A 24009-nucleotide genomic window follows, 5' to 3' on the forward strand; every position below is an offset into this window, starting at 1 on the left:
ATAGTTCGATGATTAGAGAATAATCTGATGACGTGGGTACTGGGGTTAGAATTAGAAAATTAGGGATTAAAGGTAAGGCATGGATAATTAAGATTAGGTAATTATAAAGGTAGGGTTTGGTTAAATAAGGTGTGATTATTATAAAGGTAGGGCTTGGGTAATTAAGGTGTGATAATTATAAAGGTAGGGCTTGTGTAATTAAGGTTAGAGAATTATAAAGGTAAGGCTTGGGTAATTAAGTTTAGCTAATTAGGGCTAGGTATGGTAGGACTATTGAAATTCTTGGTGAAATAGGTTTAAGGATAGAGTTAGGACAGAGGTTAAGATTCGGGTTCTGGTGAGGTTAGAGGTCGGACTAAGGTTAATGCTAGAACTTTAATTAGTGTTAAGATTAGTACTACAGATTAAGGTTAGAGATATAGTGCTGGGGTTTAGACTATATTTTTAAGGTAAGATATATGGTGCTAGAGCTAGGACTAGAGAATTAAGGTTAGATAATTAGTCGAAGAGTAGTGTTCGAATACCAGATTAGTATTAGGGTTAGCATCAAGTTACGTAAGAAGTACAACTCTAAAAGAAAAAAATCATAGTGGAATGCGTATGATTAATTCGATAAACAATTTTAGTGTTAAGGTCAGGACTAACGTTATACGATTTATATATAGTGTTAGAGATTTGGTGCGAAGGTTAGAGCTCGATAATTCGATGTGGGGTAGAGAATCAGGTTCAAGGCTATCGATAGCTCTAACCTAATAGCTTTATGTGAAATGGTTCGAAATGACCTTCAAGCATTGTGATTGAATTTTTTAATTTGGAAAATGACTAGTGATTGGAATAAAAATTGTTTGAAAGTCTTCGATTTTTTCCTAAGTGCACCAAGTTGTGGACAGCCAGCTATTTGTACGCCATGTTCGAGTGTTAAATACCAAGATAAAGGCCATCATGCCAATTCCTCCGTTATCATTGCAATAAGCCCTTTTGTCTGTGAGCGGGATTGTGTAATGAATTGTTTTACGAATTACCGATTACCGTGATGTGTTGGATGATAACTATGTGAGATTCTTTGGTTTATTATCTTCTTGCTTCATAGACCTATCGTAAATAAGAGAAAGCACGTGATCAAATTAAACGAACTAGAGACTGTTGTAATAATGAGAAGGAGCGATGCTTCAGGAGAAGAACAAACCAATAAACGAAGTGACTTTGTAGTGATAGAAAATTTTGAAAAACTCGACATCTCATATATCATGATATGGACCTTATATGTCATGTTGTTATTGGATTAAGTATTGCATTTCATATCAATCCACCAAATTACTCAACCAGCTATAAATAAGTGTGTTTACAGCACGCATGTCAGTAAATCAGTTGATAAACTTTAATTTGGGAATGAGGAGTTACTGTAAAATCAGTTATTTCCACGGGGTCCATAATATTTCTTCTCAAGGCACAATGATCACACATTTCGACAATAAGTCAATCATGTAAAATATTAAGATTTACAATGCTCTAATACTCCAGATTCAGTCTGAAAACTTATTTACTTTCCTTTATCATTTTTGTGTCATTGTTGAAATCGCAGATTTAATTTTCGTCGTTGAAAAGCGATAACAAATCTACAATTTCAGCGCCCACAAATTTCTCCGTATGTCGTTACTTTCGATGTCTCTCAGACAGCTTTGATTTTAATTCCCAGAGAAAGTAGGTTTAATGTATCTTGTCTTGGTATGATGCCAAATTCATCGAAGGATCACTAAGCGGTTTCCAGTCTTGATGGGTTTAATTACCTATCTATCGTAGATTAAGCCTCCATTGTTACACCCGTTCTATTGATTACGAAAACGTGAACACATAAATAATAATTCTATATTTGATTTTTTTTTTTCAGTTGTTCACTCGATGTGGGACGAGTGGTGGACCTACGATGGAATATCTGGTGAGAAACCTTACTTAAACTACAGAACGCTTCGTATGATACAATCTAATTTAACTGCACGCTGTAATACCGTTACTGTGTACACATCAGACGGGACACCCTCGCATCGTCTGCTGTCCTGCATTAAGTGTCATCACTATGATCCATTACTTCTGTATTCTCTTTGATGCTGGAAAAAATGCAGTTAATTTACCTGCATTTGTAGAAAAGATTACGATTTTTTATGGGCTTTGCCGCTAGACATTGCATTTTCTGATTAATTCTTTCGGAAAGGCATTTTCAGATAATTCATTGGTTTCTTTATGATATTTACCATGAACTTCATTTTTAGGAGGGAGAGATTTACTTGTCTTATTGGTATTCTTTTTGAAAGTTTAAGGACATAGGATACCCTCCAAAAAATTTACAAATTTTTTCAAAAACTATTTGTAAATGTATTTCAAAATAATGCTAAAAATTCACGCTTACCACAAAATTTTCTTATGAAACCACCTTTATTTTTGCAATATTCCCAAATCTGTACTTGCAAATTCAATAGAAAAACATTATTCCAAAATTCAGATCTTTAAAAACTTTCAAATTGTTGCATTTCATGCATTAATGACCGATTTACATTGCTGTTTGATTAAATAATAGAAAACCTCATGTAAACACAGCAAAATCCTGCTTATTTCGATACATCCAAAACCCTGGGTATTCTGTGACCTTAAACGAAGCTTATCTTTGATTACCAAAATTATCCAATCCCATTGTAAATGTTATATCACAATAAAATACTAGTATGTTCAAAACAATAGAACTAGACAGGCAGAAAAGTATTCTTAGGCTTGCTAACAAAACCATTAAAATAACACTCAGGATTCTCCAGGCTAAACTCGGTGGTACCTGTTTGCGATTATAATGATGAATTGTCATCGTATCGTAATAGAGGCCACGGAGTTAATTTTATTCACCGAAATGATATTAACCCACAAATGCAGAGCTCTGGTGAACACAGCAATACGGCCTGGAGGCGATAAATCATTGATATTAACCTAGTGCATTCGGTATACTATTCCCAGGAACTCATTTCTAGAAATAAAATGCGGAAAATAGACCTATACATATTTAGATTTACCTTTATAGACAAGGGTAAGTACGATTGTTAACTACCTGCTCAGCTGTGATAGTTCATTATTTACAACCTCATATATTTTTCATATGTATAACATGCCATTGAAGAAAGATGAAGAAAAATTCACTTTGCTCTGGAGTTAATTGTTGCAATGAAAAATAAATGCATATTTCGGCAATCAAAAATAATGGAGAGAAATGATCGATTTTCAGAATATCGTAAAACTACAATTTAAAGTGAATCATAATCAGAGGAACCGACTATTTTAATCGCTTTAAATAAAATTAAATGGCGGTTACTTAATTGTCTTCAATACGGTTCAACAACATGCAGGGTATTCTTTCTTCTACAAAGAGGCAATACAGGATCAGGGTGGTCCTTATACTTAAGAAATAGACTTGAAACCGTAAAAACTTGGTTTAAGATGATACTTAGTAGAAATATGTAATCTCGATCAGGAATGTGACTAAACCCATAACATACTCGACGATTTGAGCACATTAAGATTTTTTTTTTAAATGTATATCTTTTTGAAACTTTACATTTGCTTTCAAAAATGATAAGTGAAGACAACGAACAGTGATCAATCTTATAAATCCTATAACGAATAAACAGTCCAGAGTAGGGCAAAAACGGAGCCGTGGACATATCAGAGGTGAAATCAGGTGTCTAGGAGGCGTAAGCATCCCCTATTGACCGGTCACACTAGCCGTGAGTCCTATATATTGATCAGGTAAACGGTGTAACTCGTAGTCAAAATCAATGTGCAAAGAACGACCTAACAATTGGTATGAAACACGTCAAGAAGTTTTGGGCCTAACGACAGGATGTATTTACAAATAAAGGTCATTTTAATGGCCATAGAATTTGCGAAATGCTGACTTCAGACGAGACTGTTGAAATCCCTTTAACATCAGTTACTTGTATCAAATATCAAACACACGTTTGCCGGCCTATCATTGTCTACCGAAGTTGATGCTGGTGTTCGAAATATGCAAGTTTCAGAGGTAGGCAAGCTGTAAACATTTTGTTGTTCACTAACAGTATTTCTGTTTGAGAGGTAGGCAAGCTGTAAACATTTTGTTGTTCACTAACGGTATTTCTGTTTGAGAGGTAGGCAAGCTGTAAACATTTTGTTGTTCACAAAAGGTATTTCTGTTTGAGAGGTAGGCAAGATGTAAATATTTTGTTGTTCACTAACGGTATTTCTGTTTGAGAGGTAGGCAAGCTGTAAACATTTTGTTGTTCACTAACGGTATTTCTGTTTGAGAGGTAGGCAAGCTGTAAACATTTTGTTGTTCACTAACGGTATTTCTGTTTGAGAGGTAGGCATGCTGTAAACATTTTGTTGTTCACTAACGGTATTTCTGTTTGAGAGGTAGGCAAGCTGTAAACATTTTGTTGTTCACTAACGGTATTTCTGAAGCAACAGCTTCAGAGTTGGCAATTTTGTTGTGACCTTCAAATGCACATGGAATATGTCAGATGTTAAAACTGATATTCGTTTTAATATAGAAGATCTGGTTTACTAAATGATGATCTAGGCCTTTAGTTATATATTCTGAGTTCTAAAAATGGGGGTCATATAAGGTTATCATCCTATCTTGTCCTTTAACAATGACAGTAAAACAATTTAGATTCTAGAACCGAAGGAGTAACGCTTATAAGTCTCTTGCAGACAGAAATTTTAAGGTGCCTGACTTCCTTTTGAAAGTTGGATCGAAATATAAATATCAGTAATACATGTATAATCCTTTTAAACCCAATTGCATGGCTGAATATTTCAGTAGAGTGAAGTGTCGACTGTTAATATGTAGTTCGTACGATCGAGTCTAGCAGGGTTTTTATTTTATGTTTTTCAGATTACGTTTACTAAAACTGTATTTGTAACTACATAATGTAAATTTGAACAACTTTCAATTTCAAAATACTATTGTACATATCCCACACATTTCATATTTCTCTGGTGTATTATTCCCTTTTAAACCCGTAATATTCATTCACCTGTGACTTTAATAAGCTACAAATATTCTAGAGTTGATAAGCAATTTCCTTTGTAAAATTTGAAATTGTCATATTCACTAACATAGAGCTACAGGTTGTTGTTGTTGTTGGTATCTATGAAGAATTCATGTATTTCGGTGGGACTATCTTGGGTGGGACATAAAGCATTCTAGGAACCTTGATTTACCGTGTCTGGGAGGGGACTCTAAAACATAAAAAGGACCAAATCATGACAATTCTGATTGCCACTTCCATTATCGGATGTCCAATACTCCGTGGGACTTTGTGATATATGAACTTCTCAAGAGCTGCTGTCTTCGGGTTTTATTTCTCTGTCAATTCAGAAAATCAAAGCGTTTCTTTTTAAATTGGGCTGTAAAACTCGTACGCAGAAAAGTATATGACATGAGTCAGATGTCTATTTCCGTCCAGACTCCTAATTTTCCGTTATTTCCTGTATTCTGGAGCCCAGCAATGACAAGCCTCTTTCGTCGCACCTGTTTTGAAGATGTCAAGTCCATTACCTCCATTCTTGAATGTGACCCAAGGTGGACTACATATGTCGATGTAATTACAATATACGGAGACAAACAGACTGACGAAATCTGAGTGAAAAAGAAAAAAATCCTTCGTTTGTCATTTACCGGTCTGATATTAGGTTGTTAGAAACCAATAGAATCATGCTTGATAGCCTATCTCTGTAATATTAGGAGACAATTAGGTAGAGCAATTGATTGTTGTAATGAGATTGCCCCCCTTGGCCTGCGATGAGAGAGCGGAGAGGCATCTTAGGATCAATATCACCTTATCCTCCCAATGATTCTGCTTATGGAGACGGAAAACGGATTTGGTTCCGTGTAATAGAGTTGTTCGTTTGATGCGGAAAATAGACGGATGAAAGTAGTGGTGACTGATGATGGCAGAATGAGCCTTGTGCGTGCGGGTGCGATGACCACAATCCATTTCCAAGTAGACTTCTTAGTATGCGAGAATAGTACCCAAGATAAAACAGAAATATGGATTCCATTTCATTGAAATAGATGGACAACAAACAAGCTATAGTTTTCATGCATATACATGTATATATATATATATATATATATATATATATATATATATATATATATATATAATACTTACTGTGACGTCATAGTACTTTCGTGTATGTAGTATTGCGTTACGTTGCTATGAGAGATAAACACGACTGAAGAAGACCGGTAACATGGTCGAAATATTTCTACAATATATATATATATATATATATATATATATATATATATAACCGATCGACAGGGGATGATTACTCCTCCTAGGCACCTGGTCCCACCTCTGGTATATCCAGAGATCATTAATCATAATCACTTAATCGTCGGGATCAAAAATTTATATACATAATTTGGAAATCAACCTGAATAACACAAGAATAAGGACATAGAGAAATGTACATTATAAATGTGAAGTTAATGATAGATCAACACTGCAATATAATACAACGAAACCGACATGATCATAGACATCAACTTAAAATGAACACTGCAAAATGATAAAATTAAACACGATTAAACATCAATTTAAAATTAACACGGCAAAATAATAAAACTAAACACAAAAACATCATCTTAAAATCAACACTGCAAACCAATAGAACTAAACACAATTAAACATCAACTTAAGATCAACACGGCAAAATAATTCATTGAAACACAATTATAACTAAAATCAATACTACAAAGAAAAGGTGAAGATAAGGAACAGGGACCAATCTCACAACTCCTATAAATGATACAAAATTAAGAATAGAGCAAACACGGACCCCCTAGACATACCAGAGGTGGGATCAAGTGCCTAGGAGGAGTATTTAACCTTCGTCGACCGGTCACACCTGCCATGAGCCCTATATCCCGATTGAGTAAACGGAGTAATCCATAGTAAGAATTAGTGTGTAAAGAACGGTCTCAAATTGGTATGAAATACGTCAGACAGCATTTGACCAAATGACAGATTACGACCATAACATTTGAAAAATACAGACTTTAAACGAGACTGTTAAAATTCCTGCAACATTAACTTATTTGTCAGTAGCCTGCTTCGATTTAAAAACTTACCATCAGTTGAGAGACATAAACACTATATGCAGGTGATAATGGAACATTGCTACCTAGATATGGGGAAGTTGATGATGGAAAATGTGAAGGCATTCCGTTTGTCAATATCATACAAACGAAATACAAATATACATCAACTTAGAATATTTATTGATTGATTAATGTTTAACGCCCCTCTCGAGAATTTTTCACTCATAATCATGGAGACGTCACTATTGCCGGTGAGGACTGCAAAATTTAGGCCTATGCTCGGCGCTTACGGCCTTTGAGCAAGGTGGGATCTTTATCGTGCCACACCTCCTGTGACAAGGGACCTCGGTTTTTGCGGTCTCATCTGAAGGACCGCTCCATTTAGTCGCCTCTTAAGACAAGCAAGGGGTACTGAGGACCTATTCTAACCCGGAAAAATAACACGAGACACAATTAGACATCAATCGATTTTACAACGAAACCGACGTGAGCATAAACATCAGCTAAAATCTAAACTGCAAAACAACACATGTGTTTTTCCTTAAAAGTTAATTTGTGGAAATATAATTGTCGACACCTTACATGCACAACTCATCAGGCTGAGATCAGTAAGTTTATCAGCTTTCTTTGATATTTCTCAAAACAGACTAGGGATGGCTACTGAAGAAAGAAGAACGCTGTCATTTCGTTTTCTAAATTAATGAGAAATTAAGTTGTGAACTATTTTCTATAGAGACTGAACATAAAAAAAACCTTCTCCGAGAGAGATAACAACCCTACCCCACGCCTGAAGACAGCCACGAATAAATTTCAAAGGAGAGAATAATTCAATTTGCGATATACTAAGGAGATGGAAAACATATGATGATAAAATGATGTATTCGTTTTTGAATTGAGAGAGAAAAATAATGAAATCTAATAAAATCAATGCTTTGTTATCTTGTCACCAGGAATAGGATATCGATAGGATCATGCTTTGGTCAAGTTAAGACTTGGCGCCTGAAAACTTCATTTCACCAAACCAAAACGGCGGAGATGTTGTATCGTTTACGTGGAAATAGATATTTTCTGATTTCACTAAATTGGTTTGGAATTACAAAATGGAAATTGCTTTCTCTGAAACCGGAACCAAATTGACTTTCTGAATTAAGACTATTCTACATTTCCAGGTTAAATTGATGTCGTAGAATAATGTATGAAATCTCTGAATGTCGCCGTTACTGATCGTGGAACCGTTGTGATTTTTACAGACACCTTGGGCACATGTTTGATACAACGAATTCAACTTACAGGAATTTTTTCAAACATAAGAATTTTGTATTTTTGTTATGCTACAAATTCAACTTTTTCTCTATCTCCTGTAGTTTTCATGTTCGTGAAAATCCCACTAAACAGCGCTATCAAATATGGATATCTTTCGACTTAGATCTGCCGGACTCGCATTAGCGCTAATCATGTGAGCGTATTGGTGGAGGAATACTTTCAATTGAATGGAGGGACATGATAAAACATAATGCATTTAGGTAATGCAAATAAATAAGTAAATCATCTTCAAAAACACAAACTGTTTACCCAAAATTTTAAAACAAAATTTGGAGAGCACTTATGTTCAAACGACTGCTTCATATGAAATCGTTGAAAGAATGACCACTTCAGATTTATTACTGTAATAGAAAGGCCATCGGCAATGAACACATGAATATGAAAATAAATCTTTAAACATGATATAATCACACAGTAATTTCGGTCAATGAACAGTAATTCTCACCACAATCCATAAACGTTTGCTTTATTTTAGCTATAATGCCAGTACGACTCAATGACACTGCGTAACGGTTTATACTTAAGATGGAGTTGAATCATATTTAACCAGCGCAAGGTGTTGCATTAGGGCTGATTACTTAACACTTAATCAATGTTTTCAGTTATTTATTTGAATATTATACCCATTTTGTTCAGGAAGTCAAGTCACAGATAAAATAATCAATAAGCAATCCTCTTGCTCTATTATACCAATGACCTGGTCATCGGCAAAATGCCTAGCTGTTTAGTAATTGTATATTGAGGGGTTTTTCTCGTGCCAACAAGACCTTCATATTGACATGTCGTGGTAGGCGTTGGCACGATGATTAACCCTCCTCAGTGCTTGAACGCCATGGATAGGTCAAAATCTGTTGTTCTTCACCTACAACTGGTAACGCCTTTTTATGAGTGAAAAATTCCCGAACGAAACGTGAAAATACATACTAAGAAACAAACGAAAAACGTATCATAAAACATTGTCTTATTTTCCAATATACTTATTTCTATGTTTTGGAGTCAAGTATCTTTAATGATACTTGTATTCAAGTTCTGTCATGAAATTCTACAGGTTTAGATTTGTAGGTCACAATTTTTAATTTATCTCCTTATGATTTTGAAAACTTCATGTTTAGAATTCGAAACTTCATCAAATATAGAAGTTTTATGAAATTCTAACTGTTACACTTTTTTTTTTTTATAAGTTTTGAATTTATGTAAGTTGATGTACGGAGTTTCATAACTTTAACATACATCTATGAAAGGTGAAGATAACGAACAGTGATCAATTTCATAACTCCTATAAGCAATACAAAATAGATAGTTGGGCAAACATGGACCCCTAGACAAAGCAGAGGTGGGATCAGTTGCCTAACAGGAGTAAGCATCCCCTGTCGACTGGTCACACCAGCCGTGAGCCCTATATCTTCATAAGGTAAACGGAGTTATCCGTAGTCAAAATCAGTGTGCCAAGAACGGTCTAACAATCGGTATGAAACACGTCACTGTCAGATAGCATTTGACCCAATGATAGGTTGTATTGGCATACTAGATCGTTATAACTACCATAGAATTTGCGAAATGCTGACTTTAAACGAGATTGTTGAAACTCCTGTACCATCAACTTGTTTGTCAGTAGCTTGCATCGTTTTAAAAACTGACAATACTCAGAAAAAGATCTTGCGTATCGAATCAGTTGAGAGATAGACACCATATGCAGGTGATAAGGGAATATTGCTACATAAATATGGGAAGTTGACAATGGAGAAGCTGAAATCATCCCGTTTGTCATAAAGTTGAGTTGTTAGTTTGCCGTTAATATCTACTTTCAATAAAATATCTAAGTATGAATCAGAAGTGGACGACTCTGTGGTGTCTTTTATTTCGAGTTCACGGGGATATATCGAATCGACATATGAATGAAAATTATTATTGTTAATAGATAAAACGTCGTTGGCATACCTAAATGTCGAAATGAAGGCCACAGCAAAATATTTTTTTCTTCTCACGTAGAAGGGTTTGAATAAATTCTGCTTCATATGAATATAAAAACATGTCAGCTGACAAAGGAGCACAATGTGTGGCCATGGGAATTCCAACAGACTGTTGGAAGGCCTGATCACCAAAGACCACGAAGATATTGTCAATGAGGAACTTTAGCATATTTTTTATTTCAACTTCAGAGTACTTGTGCGTGGAATCAGAGAATCAGAGTGGTATTTAAGAAAATAATTTTTGGATGACTTATCACTAGATATGAATATTTCCTTGTTCCATTTTTGTTGAAGAAGCAACTGTCTATGATGCCAAAATGTCTAGCCTTTAATTTATCGTGAGGAATGGTCGTGTAAAGTGTTGAAAAGGCATACATTTTGATGTTGTTGATTTGAGAAAAGTTTTGCGATTTCAAGTTTACTAAAGGTTCTTCAGAATCTTTTTAGAATCCACATTTGAGTTACACCACGTCTGGCATATGTAGTCGCACAGTACGTTTGGAGTTTCTCGTTCACAGCTGTTAATATTTTCGTGAGGAACAAAGATAGGGGCTTGGTAGAGCACTTACTGGATCCAGAATCCAGCAGTGTTTGTAAGAGGTTTGATGTTCTTTAGCATTCATATTCTGTTTGATTTATAGAACCAGATATACGTTTTTTAAAACATACAAAAGCTGATGATAACAAACAGTAATCAATTTCAATCAAGTAAATGGGTACCCTTGCGGAACTGTAGCTCTCTGAAAAAATATTGGGACAGATCTGAGAGCTACAGGTCCCCCTTATAAAAACTTTCGATTCATGGCGTTATAGGATTTGATCACGTGACCAACTTCATGTCATATCCCAATAACACTCAAAAAGGATATCTTATTTCTTAAAATACATGTACGAGCTAATTTTGCAGTTTCTTACCTACATTATTTTGATTTCTACGAGTTTATGGTTATAGTTTGGTCCTATTGATCCTTGATAATCAAATTGAGTGATTTGGGTCTATCCATTCTTGTGTAATATGACATTCTATAGTTAAAACACTTATTGCCAATTTAAGGAGTAAACATTGACATCCAATACACTGCTGATTGTAAATTATTGACTGTGTGATAATACAATGTACCTTAATAGTTTCCCGCAGCATTGTCGCGAGTTTATGCAAAGTTTGTTATCCAGATGAACGAATTGTTGTTTTATCCATACCTCTCGAGACATCACCACACTTATCCTATGGACAGAGGCTAATACTATGTGGATCTTTATCGTACGAATACCTGCATGGTATAAAGCCTCAATATGGTATCATTCGAAAGACCCGCGATCCGTGACAATCATCACTTTTAATACTTCTTTAGGCGAAAGTTTATGTAATATACCTATTTTTAGAAATGACTCAGGTCTGTTGTGAACCGAAAACCCATGACCTATAGGCAAGTGAGCTACGGAATGAACTACTCGGCGCGGTGAAGAAAAGTACACGTATATATGATTCACGTAAACCTCTTTTTTATCATTTTCGTACTCAGTTTATGTAGTAAAATGTTCTCTCCGTCTCTTTTTATCAGGAAAAATTGAGTTTTAGGCAAGTAAACTCATACATCTACTTGTACAAGCCAAGAGTGCCACAGACCTTGATATGTCAGCTGTATCATTTTAGAATATATCATTGTCCTCTGGTGTAAAAAAAAAAAAAAAAGTAGTATTTTATCAAAGCATTCTTTTGAAACCTATGGACCCGATACAGTCCATTGAAACAAATGTCCGAGATGGAATAGTTTTCTTTGTTTTCTCAGAACATTACACGGCAATAAAGATTGAATCGTTTGAATTTGTTCTGTTTTTTATGTATCTGTGAGCTTCTTCGTCTATAACATTGGCAAATAAACTCGGACCCATTTGATAAATTCATTTAGAAGACGAGCCGTTTACGCGCGATAACACTGTGACACTCCGAGTGTATGGGAGCGTGCTCGATTGATTAAAATCGTAATGGAGCAATGTGATATTGGAGACAAATCTATAAACAGCGTAATGACAACGAGATCATTTTCAAAGGAGGTTATTCAAAGATCCGAACAAAAATAAGTGTACCAACTACGAGCTGTTACGTAAGTTTGGTGACCAGGAGTTTGTATATGCGCGAGTCGATAGCGCATGGTCATTTTCCGTTGACTCTTTGCGATTGGTTGTAGTTTAGCGTTTCATTTTCATATATTGAATTCTGTGAATTATTTGATTAAGTGAATTTCACTTTCTGCAGCGTACCTACGCAGTGCCTGCATTAGGAGTCCTTTTGTCCGCATTCTGTTTCTACTTTAAATCAATTTTACGAATGCTATTTCAAAAGATATTTTGTTTTTCCCCCTCTTTCTATGGCTTATTATGATAGTAACATACCATCAATACCATCGATACATCTGGAATCCTTACAGCGAATCTGTAAAGAAAACTCATTAATCATCAGGAATGTTTTTTATTATTACATTATACAAATATTCAAAAAAGTAATAGCATGCACTATATAGATTTTTAATTCAATAAGTAGAAAATGACACACCTTCAATATCATTTCACAACAGTTCGTCTTGATCCAGGATTCAATTACTTTTAAAGGTAGAGAATTTTCAGCGGGGTGTAATATTTGATACAACCAAGGGATGAGAAATGTTGTAAGTATTGGTTATACATGATTGGCCAATAAACTTTATTATATACCCATTAATGTGATACTGTTGATTTCACAGAGTGTGATCCGATTTTCTGAATCACCACACTGTGGTTTTCTGATTCCGTATCAGTATTCTATGAGACTGATGACATCACAATGCATTAACGCAACGTTTTACTGCGTACACAAAATATAAGTCCACTGTATGCCTGTGCTTTTGGTTTATCATCATATAAATGTGAATTCAAAATACTTAAGGGGGTATATCCGAGAAGTTGGATCACATCTCGTTGACAGGCGCGGATCATCAGATCAAATTCGAGGCTTCGCGTCTTGTGGGAACTGTCTTCTGTCAACTTGACGTGATCCGACTCTTTGGATCAAGTTATTGTAGTAATAATACAGATATATATCCGGAAATATCCGAACTTTCCAATGTCCACGGACACCAACTATAATAATACTTTACAATTGACAACTGCACTGGTTCTATTTCTTTGATAACTGCCGTTCGAAAATCTTGAATGCTATGGTGCTCGCTGTATGCATTCTAATTTTACTTGCACATAAGAAGCATCATTAGCAAATTAGTTAATGTTTGACTAAGGTAAAACCAAATAGATATGAGCGTTTGTATAACGGAAACTAATAGAACCCACGAGAGATCGCGGCTTGTTGTGTTTTGATCTCTATCAGACATTTTGGAACCAGTATGCACACTTTCCAATAGGTTTACAAAAGGAGATCAGAAAGTCAACAGAGGTGTGGTCCGTATTTCAAGCTTACAGCTCTAATAGCTACATCTGCAGAGATGTATCGCGTCAGTCCAATAGGTGAAACTTGATACTAACTCATGTACAAATGGAAGCAATGTTTCACATTCGATAGTCTAGCAGATATATTTTAATTCCAAGCAATATGGAAAAAAAATTATAGCCTTGCAGATATGTTTTACATGAAATTAAGATATCTTCCTGTCGATGCAGTATAGAAATTAGATTTCTTCAGAAATGTATTTTAAATCGAAGCAATACATACTAGTCTATAAAGTACCAAAGCCTGTCGCGACAAGGGGACCTCCGTTTTTAAGGTCATATCCGAAAGACCCGTGATTCTCACTTCTAAATGCCGAGCGCTTGGCGAAGGAGCAATCACTATCCATCTTTACGTGTTAGGTTTGGCACGAGCGGGGCTCGAACTCACAACCTCCTGGTCACAAAGCAGACGCTCTATCACTGACTTACCACGACCGATACATGTTTAACGTAGAAATTTTACGTAATGTTTTATAACATGAAAGAAACGGTTTAAATTCAAGCAATATGTAGAATTTAATTGTCTGACAGAGTCGTTTGTAGAGGATACAATTGTGTCGATATAGAAACCTTGTGATTTTTTTTTCCATTTTCAATTTAAAGCAAAACGGAGAGTTTGTTGAACTTTTGCACAAATGTTTCGTGTCAAAGAAGAATTTAAAGGAGATGTGTGTATTTCGGAGGCAATTTGAGAATTTTACAATTGATTAAGTATTGTTAATTGCATATCGATTCATGAGATATGAAATCATAATTTGTCGTAAACTTTCGAACCTAACAGCCTCCGCTTATATCTTATGACAAGCCACACCAGTCTCTGAAACATTTCATTAGCTAACATTATACTTCCAGCTTGGGGCGAGGTTTATCTGGATAGAAATGTAGTGTTTCAGTTTGCTTTCTCGCTACTTAACAACAATTATCTAACGCAAATCATTTATATGTGTTCCGTGGTCTATGTAGTAATATTGTATTATCTAACGCAAATCATTTATATGTGTTCCGTGGTCTATGTAGTAATATTGTATTATCTAACGCAAATCATTTATATGTGTTCCGTGGTCTATGTAGTAATATTGTAATTGTATACATGTAGTTATTTACAACTTCTGCTTAGACGAATGATTCAGCTACTAGATTAATTATTCACCAACTTCTTGAAGTTTTGATAAAAGACTTCCATGATGTTCCCGCCTGTTAATTAGTTAATTGATTTAGAACGAATTAATCGTATTTACAGGTCCTTCTCGTTGGGGATCGTATAACACGGAATGGGAGCTCTGCGACAAAGGCCGCTTTCAGTCACCAATCGACATCAACCCTGGCAGAATCATATTTGATCCAAATCTCCAACCTCTCAACATCACAAACCAAAAGGTAAATGGAACTAGCCAGTTATGTTTTAACGAAAGTGTGTAGATAAGTTAAAGTAATTCCTGGACTGTTTGTTGTGAAGGATGTCGGTAATAATTTAATTGATCCTTAGGGATGTGTTTCAATTAGCTGTGAATTAATTAGAAAATTGATAAAGTTAATTGAAATACTTATCTGGTTATATGCATCATCACATCTGCAGATGCCCACACATTACCCATGACTTCTAGCACTGAAGTGATACTCTTGCAATCATACTTCTTATTGAACAAAACCAGATACCTTTTCATACAATGTCAGTGTTTTTAGAAGTATCGCTTGTTTGTTTGGAATTTTATCGGTTTTAATTATCTTTATTATGTAATGTGAATGATGCATTTTTATGAAAATTAATTTCTGTATTACTCTGTACAGGTTGATGGCGTGATGACGAACACGGGACATGATATCAGAGTTTCTTTGAATAAATCACACGGTCCCCAGATAAACATCACGGGTGGACCTTTATCATACAAATATACAGTTTTCCAAATCAAGCTGCACCTTGGGACAGCAAACGACAAAGGCTCGGAACACAAAGTGGCGGGAAAATCTTTCCCATCGGAGGTAAGGTAATATATCTTCTATGACGTCAGTGCTCAAAAGCATACAAGACTTCATTATTTCTTTCAATATTGCTTTATCATGAATGTATTTTAGATACAACTATTAGCCTATAATTCGGAACTGTATGCGAATGTTACACATGCCAAAAGATCGCCATACGGGATTGCAGTGATTGCTGTTTTATCAGTGGTGAGAGTTTAGTCTTTGTTTAATTCTCTCCTTCAGACTATTATAATAAAAAACCACGTTTTTAAAATTTACTCCCACTTCGTTTACGTACTACAAATATGATTCAAGATCCATACAAGAAACCAAATTTTGCACTTTTAGGCTTATATCAAAATTCTGTTTGTTTCCCCTTTTCGATTTACCCTTCAACATGCCCCGACTCGACAAAAATCTATTGATATTTCTCTTACGATTCTTTTCAAACTACGAAACGTTTTCTAGAGTTCACCAAAAAGGTCCCCTTTGGAAGAAGTAAATATTTTATCTGTCTACTTATGCAAAAAGGAGACAAACTATATGTTGATTTTATTTTACAATTCTAGCTTAAAGATCTTGGAAATCAGCATTTCAGTGTCCTGGTGAGAGCTGCGGGAAAACTAAATACAAAAGGTATCCAACAGTTTAAAGAACCCCAAACACACACAAATCGTATAGCTATAGAAATTTGATACTTACAGTAAATTACGCAAACTTTGACTTTTCTTAAGAAAGGTTAGTGATTTTCAGTTACTGTGACACAATGTATAATCGTCGTTTGCAGGGTTATCTACAGACCTTTATAAGTTTTCTCTGAACGAAATTTTGCCAACTACTATGACCTATATGACGTACGAAGGCTCATTAACACAACCTGGGTGTCAGGAGACGGTCACGTGGGTCATACTCAATAGACCTATGTATATTTCCAGCTACCAGGTAATCCATACAATGACTAAATCCCGTCTGTAACACCACAAATATTGCTATAGAAATCTCGAATAGATTATTGTCTGTTAGAAGGAGCATAGTCAGGGCCCCATCCATGACAACTCACCTTTTTTCAAATAGTTATTTTAAGATATTTATGTACATGTATTATAGTAGGGAACCTGGAAATAAATTGATTATTTTGAAATTCAGCTGTTTCGTTTGAAGGAAATAGATAATTGTATTTGATTGTTTTAGCGTCAGGTTTCAATTTGTAAACGTTGGTCATCATAGAAGTATTTAAATGTTGACTTAATTAACAAATTGTATCGAGTTGAATTTTTGGATGTACAAACCCGTGCTGTATTTTTACAATATCGTCATTAATATTGCGTTGAATTGTTTTATATTTATCTTCTATAAAAGTTGGAGAAACTTCGAGAATTAACAAGAGGTAACGGCATAGGAGATCCTCTTATGGAAAACAATTTTAGACCTGTGCAACCAGACAACAGGCGACTAGTGAGGACAAATATCCCGATAAAAGAGGTAGGTGTCTAGAATTTAAACACAACCGACAATAAGTAACTAATCAAGGACAAATATCCCTATAAAAGAGGTAAGTGTCTAAACCTTAAACCTTAAAGACAATAGGCGACTAGCGAAGACAAATATCCCGATAAAAGAGGTATAAAACAACCGACATTATATAAAACAGGTAGATGCTGATAAGACAACCCGACAATAGGCGTATGGTTAGGACTAATATCCCAATAAGAGATTTATTGAGTGCTTGGGTTGTTTTTATGTTGTTGTTTTACGTTCCATCCGAGATTCGTTTATTCATAAAGAGAAAAAGTGAAGATAACGAACAGTGATCAATCTCATAACTCCTATAAGGAATACAAAATTAAGTATTGGGCAAACACATACTTCTGGATATACCAGAGGTGGGATCCGGTGCCTAGGAGGAGTAATCATCTGCTGTCGACCGGTCACACCTGCCACGAGCCCTATATCTTGATCAGTAAATGAAGTAGTCCGTAGTTAAAATCAGTTTATATAGAACGGCCTAACAAAAGGACATCATCAATTTAAGGTGAAGTGCCAAACATTTATGCTTATGCATGGCGTACAAATCCGAACCAGTGAGGACTCTCTATCGTGAAAACGCTTATTGTTACACAAGATTCTGTTTTTAAGGTCATATCAGAAAGAACAGTAATTCCGAGACTAGGAACAGTCACTACTTACATTGTGTGTTAAACGTCTTAGATTTGACGCCGCACCGAGATCAAGGCGTGAATCTAGGTTCCCCGTGTGCAAAGTAAGCACTCTAACCAGAGAGTGAGAAAGATAGAGGTGTATACATGCAAATGGACAACAAGTTACTATAACAAATGCTGGATGACAAGCGATGCTTACTCCACCTGGGCACCTGATCCTACTTTTGATATATCCAGGAGTTCGTTTTTGCCCAACTATCTATTTTGTATTGATTATAGGAGTTATGAGATTGATCACTGTTCGTTATCTTCACCTTTCATGTGAAGGAAAACCGGACGCAAATCACTGAAGATGTATATGTAATCTGAAGTAGGGTTCATTACATCAGGACCGGGATCAATTAAATCAGGAACGAGGTTAAATTATATCGAAAACGAGGTCAAGTATATCAGGAACGAGGTCAATTATATAAGGAGTAAGATATATTAGATCACGAACTTCTGTAACTTATTACGTTAGTATAGTACGTAATGATTTAAAACCACTTGATTAGAATCACAATGACAGTCCACTCACTGACTAATGTTTTTATAATATTTCAGTAAACGTTAGAGTTCGATATAATAATACAAATGCACTATGTCCAAGAACCGTGGACAAATATCTGTTTCTATCTAAGTGCACAGGGGCTAAGCCCGTTTTGGGCCCGAACTCTGTGATACCATAAATATTTATGGTATCACAGAGTTCGGGCCCAAAACAGGCTGGTATCACAGAGTTCGGGCCCAAAACGGGCTTAGCCCCTGTGTCTAAGTGTACATCAGGTGGACTTCATTGATCCATGGACGATAGGAGAAAAGATTAAATCAAATTCAATTTGGATTCAGTGTGAATTAAAATGCAACAAAATTGCCGGAAAAAAATTATTTTGATTTCCGCTTTTCCTGATGGTTGTTCTAAAAAATTGATCACCATCAGGATTTGTACAAAGACGCTGGACGAAGGCTAGACAAAGGCTAATTAGCACTCAGTATGCACACCTACGAAACTTAGTGACAGGTGAATCTATCTTCAGATAAATGTCTTTGTCTACAATATGCTTCAAGCATCTCAGACAACAAGTCACAGAACAAATGGATGGGTTGTTTCAGTAGATAAATTACATAGTAATCTATATCGTATTGACTGAAATATTCTCTCTCTCTCTCTCTCTCTCTCTCTCTCTCTCTCTCTCTCTCAGAAATATCACAAAGCCGATTTAATATGCTTACAGTAATTAGTTTTATTTCATGATGAATGATATGAACAAAAAAATAGTTAAGTATATTCAATCGCCTATGAGATATTTTTATCATACTGGTACTGTAGATTTTCTATATTTCTAAATTATATATATTAACGAGCAGTGATCAATCTCATAACTCCTATAAGCAATACAAAATAGAGAGTTGGGCAAACACGGAGCCCTGGACATACCAGAGGTGGGATCAGGTGCGTAGCAGGAGTAAGCATCCCCTGTCGACCTGCCACACCCGCCGTGAGCCCTATATCCTGATCAGGTAAACGGACGGAGTTATCCGTAGTCAAAATCAGACAGCATTTGACCCAATGTTAGGTTTTAAATGTATTGGCAAACTAGATTGTTATAACAACCATAGAATTTGCGAAATGCTGACTTAAAACGAGGCTATTCAAACACCAAAAAAAAGAGACATATATATATATATATATATATATATATATATGTCTCTTTTTTACTTCATATAAAAAAAACCTTAAACACTTTGTAGAAATATTTCGACCGCGTTACCGATCTTCTTCAGTCGTGTTTATCTCATCTTCCAAGAGATAAACACGACAGAAGAAGACCGGTAACACGGTCGAAATATTTCTACAAAGTGTTTAGAGGTTTATATATATATATATATATATATATATATATATATAGTTTATCATACATAACTTGTTTCGTTATTTTTTTCTATACCATTTCCTTCTACTGAAACGCTTGTACATTTATTTCAGGAACCAGCTTGTACTATAAAGAAAACGACTAGCTATATCGGCAAGTATATCAACTTCTTTATCGGAAGGAAACATTTCATATTACATGGAAAGGACGAATTGTTACTGTAATGAACGTTTACCATTACTTTTTCTTTAATATTCGTGTTTTTCTTCTTTCAGTTAATGATAAATTAAAGCCAAGTTAATAATCAAATGTAAGTACTCTTTATATCGTCTAATTATTATCGCTCAGTGTGGCGCACTATAATGTTTCGAATGAATTGAATTATGTTGGAATAAATTACACATAAACTCGGATAAGATAGTTCAAAAGGATTAAATCAACTCCTATATTTTTAAATGCGTCGAAACTATTTAATGTTAATTCATATGTTTTGAAAATGATTTATTTTGGATTCCTTTTGTTCATGAGATTTGTACACATGTTCTCTAAAGTTGTAATGCTATAAATTCTTTTCTTTTCTACCCAGAAACTGTTGCTGCTACAAATGAAGGGCTTCCACGTAAATATCTACATCTTGTTACATTAGCTAGTCTTCCAGGGAATTTAATGTGCTTCAGAGTGTCGTTTCGTCGTGAAAGGGAGTGTTCATCGAGATATCATATCAACTTTTGTGTCCATAATTTTCTTGTTATGAACAAGTCATTTATTTCATAGAATGGCTGCTATTCTGAACCATTGTTTACCTGTGTTTAGAAGACAAGCTTTCATTGTACATGCTTTGAAAATAAATATCACATAGATATAATCATATCATAATTTGTAGTTTTAAGGTCAAGTGAACTTTTCCTGTCAAAATTTCTTCGCCTGTCGTCGTCCTTTTGTCAGCGTTCCACATTCTCTCCAATTCCCAATACTCACACATATCAAAGAGGTATAACAAAGGAGGATGTGGAGGGTGGAGGGTTGGTATAAAATTAATTTTCTTTATGCACACAAATACTTGAGCAGTCTTTGCACTCCAAGCAAACAAAGAGGAATGACCAAAGCGTCCTAATGGCGTGCTGTGATTGGTCACCCATGTAATAGGCTAAGTACGGGGCCCTAAAACAAAACATTACATCATCTTAAGTTTGCCTGATCGGAAATTTCCACCCAAGAAACATGTCAATATGAGGCATCCCCAAAAAAAGGAGGGGGGGGGCTGAAACAGAAAAATGTCCATACCCAACATCCATCAAACGTGAAAGAAACAAATTTAACATGTTATACAAAACATATATATATTTACCATATTTTACTTATCCAAAATATACACAATAGAACATACAGAATTAACACGTTACATAAAAGTCATTATCTACCATAATTACCTATTTATGTTCCTTAGTTAATATGACTTGCCAAGTAGCCTTTGCTTGTTACTTGATAAAGGCAGTGAAAACAGGACAGTGATATGAATTGAAAAAATGTCATTTATTTTTAAAATGAGAAGTTATATAACAGAATAGCTGGTGGGGATCAGAATGAGTCGAAAACAAAAATACAAGAACATATGTATCACATAGGTATGATTGTGCAATCTGACCCCCTACAACATATAATGAAATATCGAAATAGAGCTGCCTGCAATCAAATAAGGTGGGTTTTACAAATAAAACAGGTCACAATCCAATTGCAAATTGGATCCGCCCACACCAGTTGATAAATTGATATTCAATCTTCTATAGGCATTGAAGGTGTGATATTTAATCTTCTATAGGCAGTGTACGTGAAGATTTATGTGTAGAAATGAAGTCTATGACGCCTTGGACAGTATGGATCAAAAGTAAACATTGCATCAATTACATTTTGTCAAAATAATATTTAAGCATCCTGAGAGATGAAGTGTATATAAATATTATAACTTTGTTACTTTTGGTGTCATAAACTCTCGACTCTCACGGGGGTTTTTTATGGGCAAGATTATGTGGCCCATATTCGCTATTCTAAGTAAATGGATCACGTGCAAAATTGAAAAGACACAAAACAAGGCCTAGGTACACCAAAACTACAAGAGTCATGTGCAATACGTGACATCATACGACAGTAACGAATACAGGAGACTATCAGTTAATGGCCTCTGATGGCGTAGACACAAAATTCTCATCAAGACAAAACGCCCATTATATAGAACTAGTGGACATGACAGGACGTAAGGATTATTGTGCTTATTAAAGGATCACCTTCAATGCTTTCACTGACTGAATTCAATTTGATACTACTTTAATAGCCATGTAATGCATGTTTTCCAAGCACTGATCACAGGGACATTATTCAAATTAACGATCAACAAAGCAAATAGAAGATTTTGATAATTACTTCCATTTAACACAGTGATGTACAACAGATTTTGTATTTTTAAGAGGCATGAATCTGGTGTAAAATGTCTCTTCATTTCTTAATTTTACTTTCCCGAACGTCTGTTTTATCAATTTTTATTCATCTGTTAATTTATCAACAGATATAAAAGGAATCTACAGCAATTTTCAAAATGCATGACGTTTGGAATGTGAACTCTTAGTTAAATGATGTCCACCTTCTATGCCACCGTTGATGGCAGCCTTGTGGTCAGGGAGCTTGCCTCCCAACCGGTAGATACCGGGTCCAATTCCCAGTGGTCTCATTAAACCCCATATATTCCGAATAGGTAGTTAAGCGATCGGAATTAAATGTGAAACACTCCATTTTCTTTTACATCGATAAAGATCCTTTGTTTTTGCAAGAGGCTCAAAAATCTTATCGGTCACCTGATTATTATTAAAAGAATCACTAGTCCAAAGGACTATGGAATCTATAATAATTTTCCTGTTCTGCATATCTGAATTCTAAACATTCAGCTGCAGTATTATAAAACGAGATGTGTTCTAAAAACACATTGCCCCCGAAAGTACGCTTACTGATCTGATGGAAGACTTTACATAATACATGTCTAATAATGTACAAGAATATGCTATATTAGCACTATATGACAATTTTTGTTACTCACTCTTGAGTCAGAACCCTGGTGTAACAAAATTCTCAATTTTGGCACACCCCTTCTGCCTTTCCAAATATACATTTATTTTTATATAATTTTATACACATGTAATTTTCTGAAATTAACAACTTCAAAACGTTTGACTTTTCAACACTTTACACGACCATTCCTTACATTATTAAATTAAAGACTAGCCTTTTGACATCATAGACATTTGCTTTTTCAACAAAAATGAAAAAAGGAAATGTGCATATTTAGCGATCAGTCAATAAAAAAAATTGCGTTGTTAAACACCACTCTGATTCCACGCACAAGTACTGTGAAGTTGAAATAAAAAATATGCTGGAGTTCTTCATTGACAATATCTTCGTAGTCTTTGGTGGTCAGGTCTTCCAACAGTCTGTTGAAATTCCCATGGGAACGATTTATGTTCCTTTGTTAGCCAACCTGTTTTATATTCTTATTGGGCAGAATCGATTCAAAAGCTTCTACATAAGAAGAAATAATCTCTAGCTGCGGCCTTCAACTCGACATTTACATACATACATATATATACACGACATTTTATCTATAAATAATGATAATTTTCGTTCATGTGTGGATTTGATATATCCAAGTGAACTCGAAATCAAATACACAACAGAGTCTTCCATATCCGCTTCGTACTTAGATATTTTTTAAACATAGACGCTAACGGGAAACTAACAACTCAACTCTATGACAAAAGGGATGATTTCAGATTTTCCATCGTCAAATTTCCATATTTATATAGGGCTCACGGCGGGTGTGACCGGTCGACAGGGGATGCTTACTCCTCCTAGGCACCTGACCCCACCTCTGGTGTGTCCAGGGGTCCGTGTTTGCCCAACTATCTATTTTGTATTGTTTATAGGAGTTATGAGATTGATCATTGTTCGTTATCTTCACCTTTCATGTAGCAATATTCTATTATCACTTGCATATGCTATTTATATATCTCAACTGAATTGATACACAA

At 35.2% G+C, this 24009-nt stretch overlaps 1 protein-coding gene across 1 annotated transcript in view; it reads left to right on the forward strand.

Moving 5' to 3' along the window:
- LOC125678208 (putative carbonic anhydrase-like protein 1) overlaps window positions 1-20806 on the forward strand; it is a 35388-nt gene extending 14582 nt beyond the window's left edge. Inside the window, exons 3-12 of the mRNA XM_048916456.2 lie at window positions 1889-1936; window positions 15143-15279; window positions 15691-15882; window positions 15976-16071; window positions 16434-16500; window positions 16652-16806; window positions 17224-17346; window positions 20050-20089; window positions 20212-20246; window positions 20523-20806. Of these exons, the coding sequence (XP_048772413.2) occupies window positions 1889-1936; window positions 15143-15279; window positions 15691-15882; window positions 15976-16071; window positions 16434-16500; window positions 16652-16806; window positions 17224-17346; window positions 20050-20089; window positions 20212-20237 (884 nt within the window). The 3' untranslated portion in view covers window positions 20238-20246; window positions 20523-20806. The remainder of the gene's footprint in view (window positions 1-1888; window positions 1937-15142; window positions 15280-15690; window positions 15883-15975; window positions 16072-16433; window positions 16501-16651; window positions 16807-17223; window positions 17347-20049; window positions 20090-20211; window positions 20247-20522) is intronic.
- The last annotated feature ends 3203 nt before the right edge of the window (window positions 20807-24009 follow it).

Source organism: Ostrea edulis, chromosome 2, assembly GCF_947568905.1.
Source record: "Ostrea edulis chromosome 2, xbOstEdul1.1, whole genome shotgun sequence".
Taxonomy (NCBI): domain Eukaryota; kingdom Metazoa; phylum Mollusca; class Bivalvia; order Ostreida; family Ostreidae; genus Ostrea; species Ostrea edulis.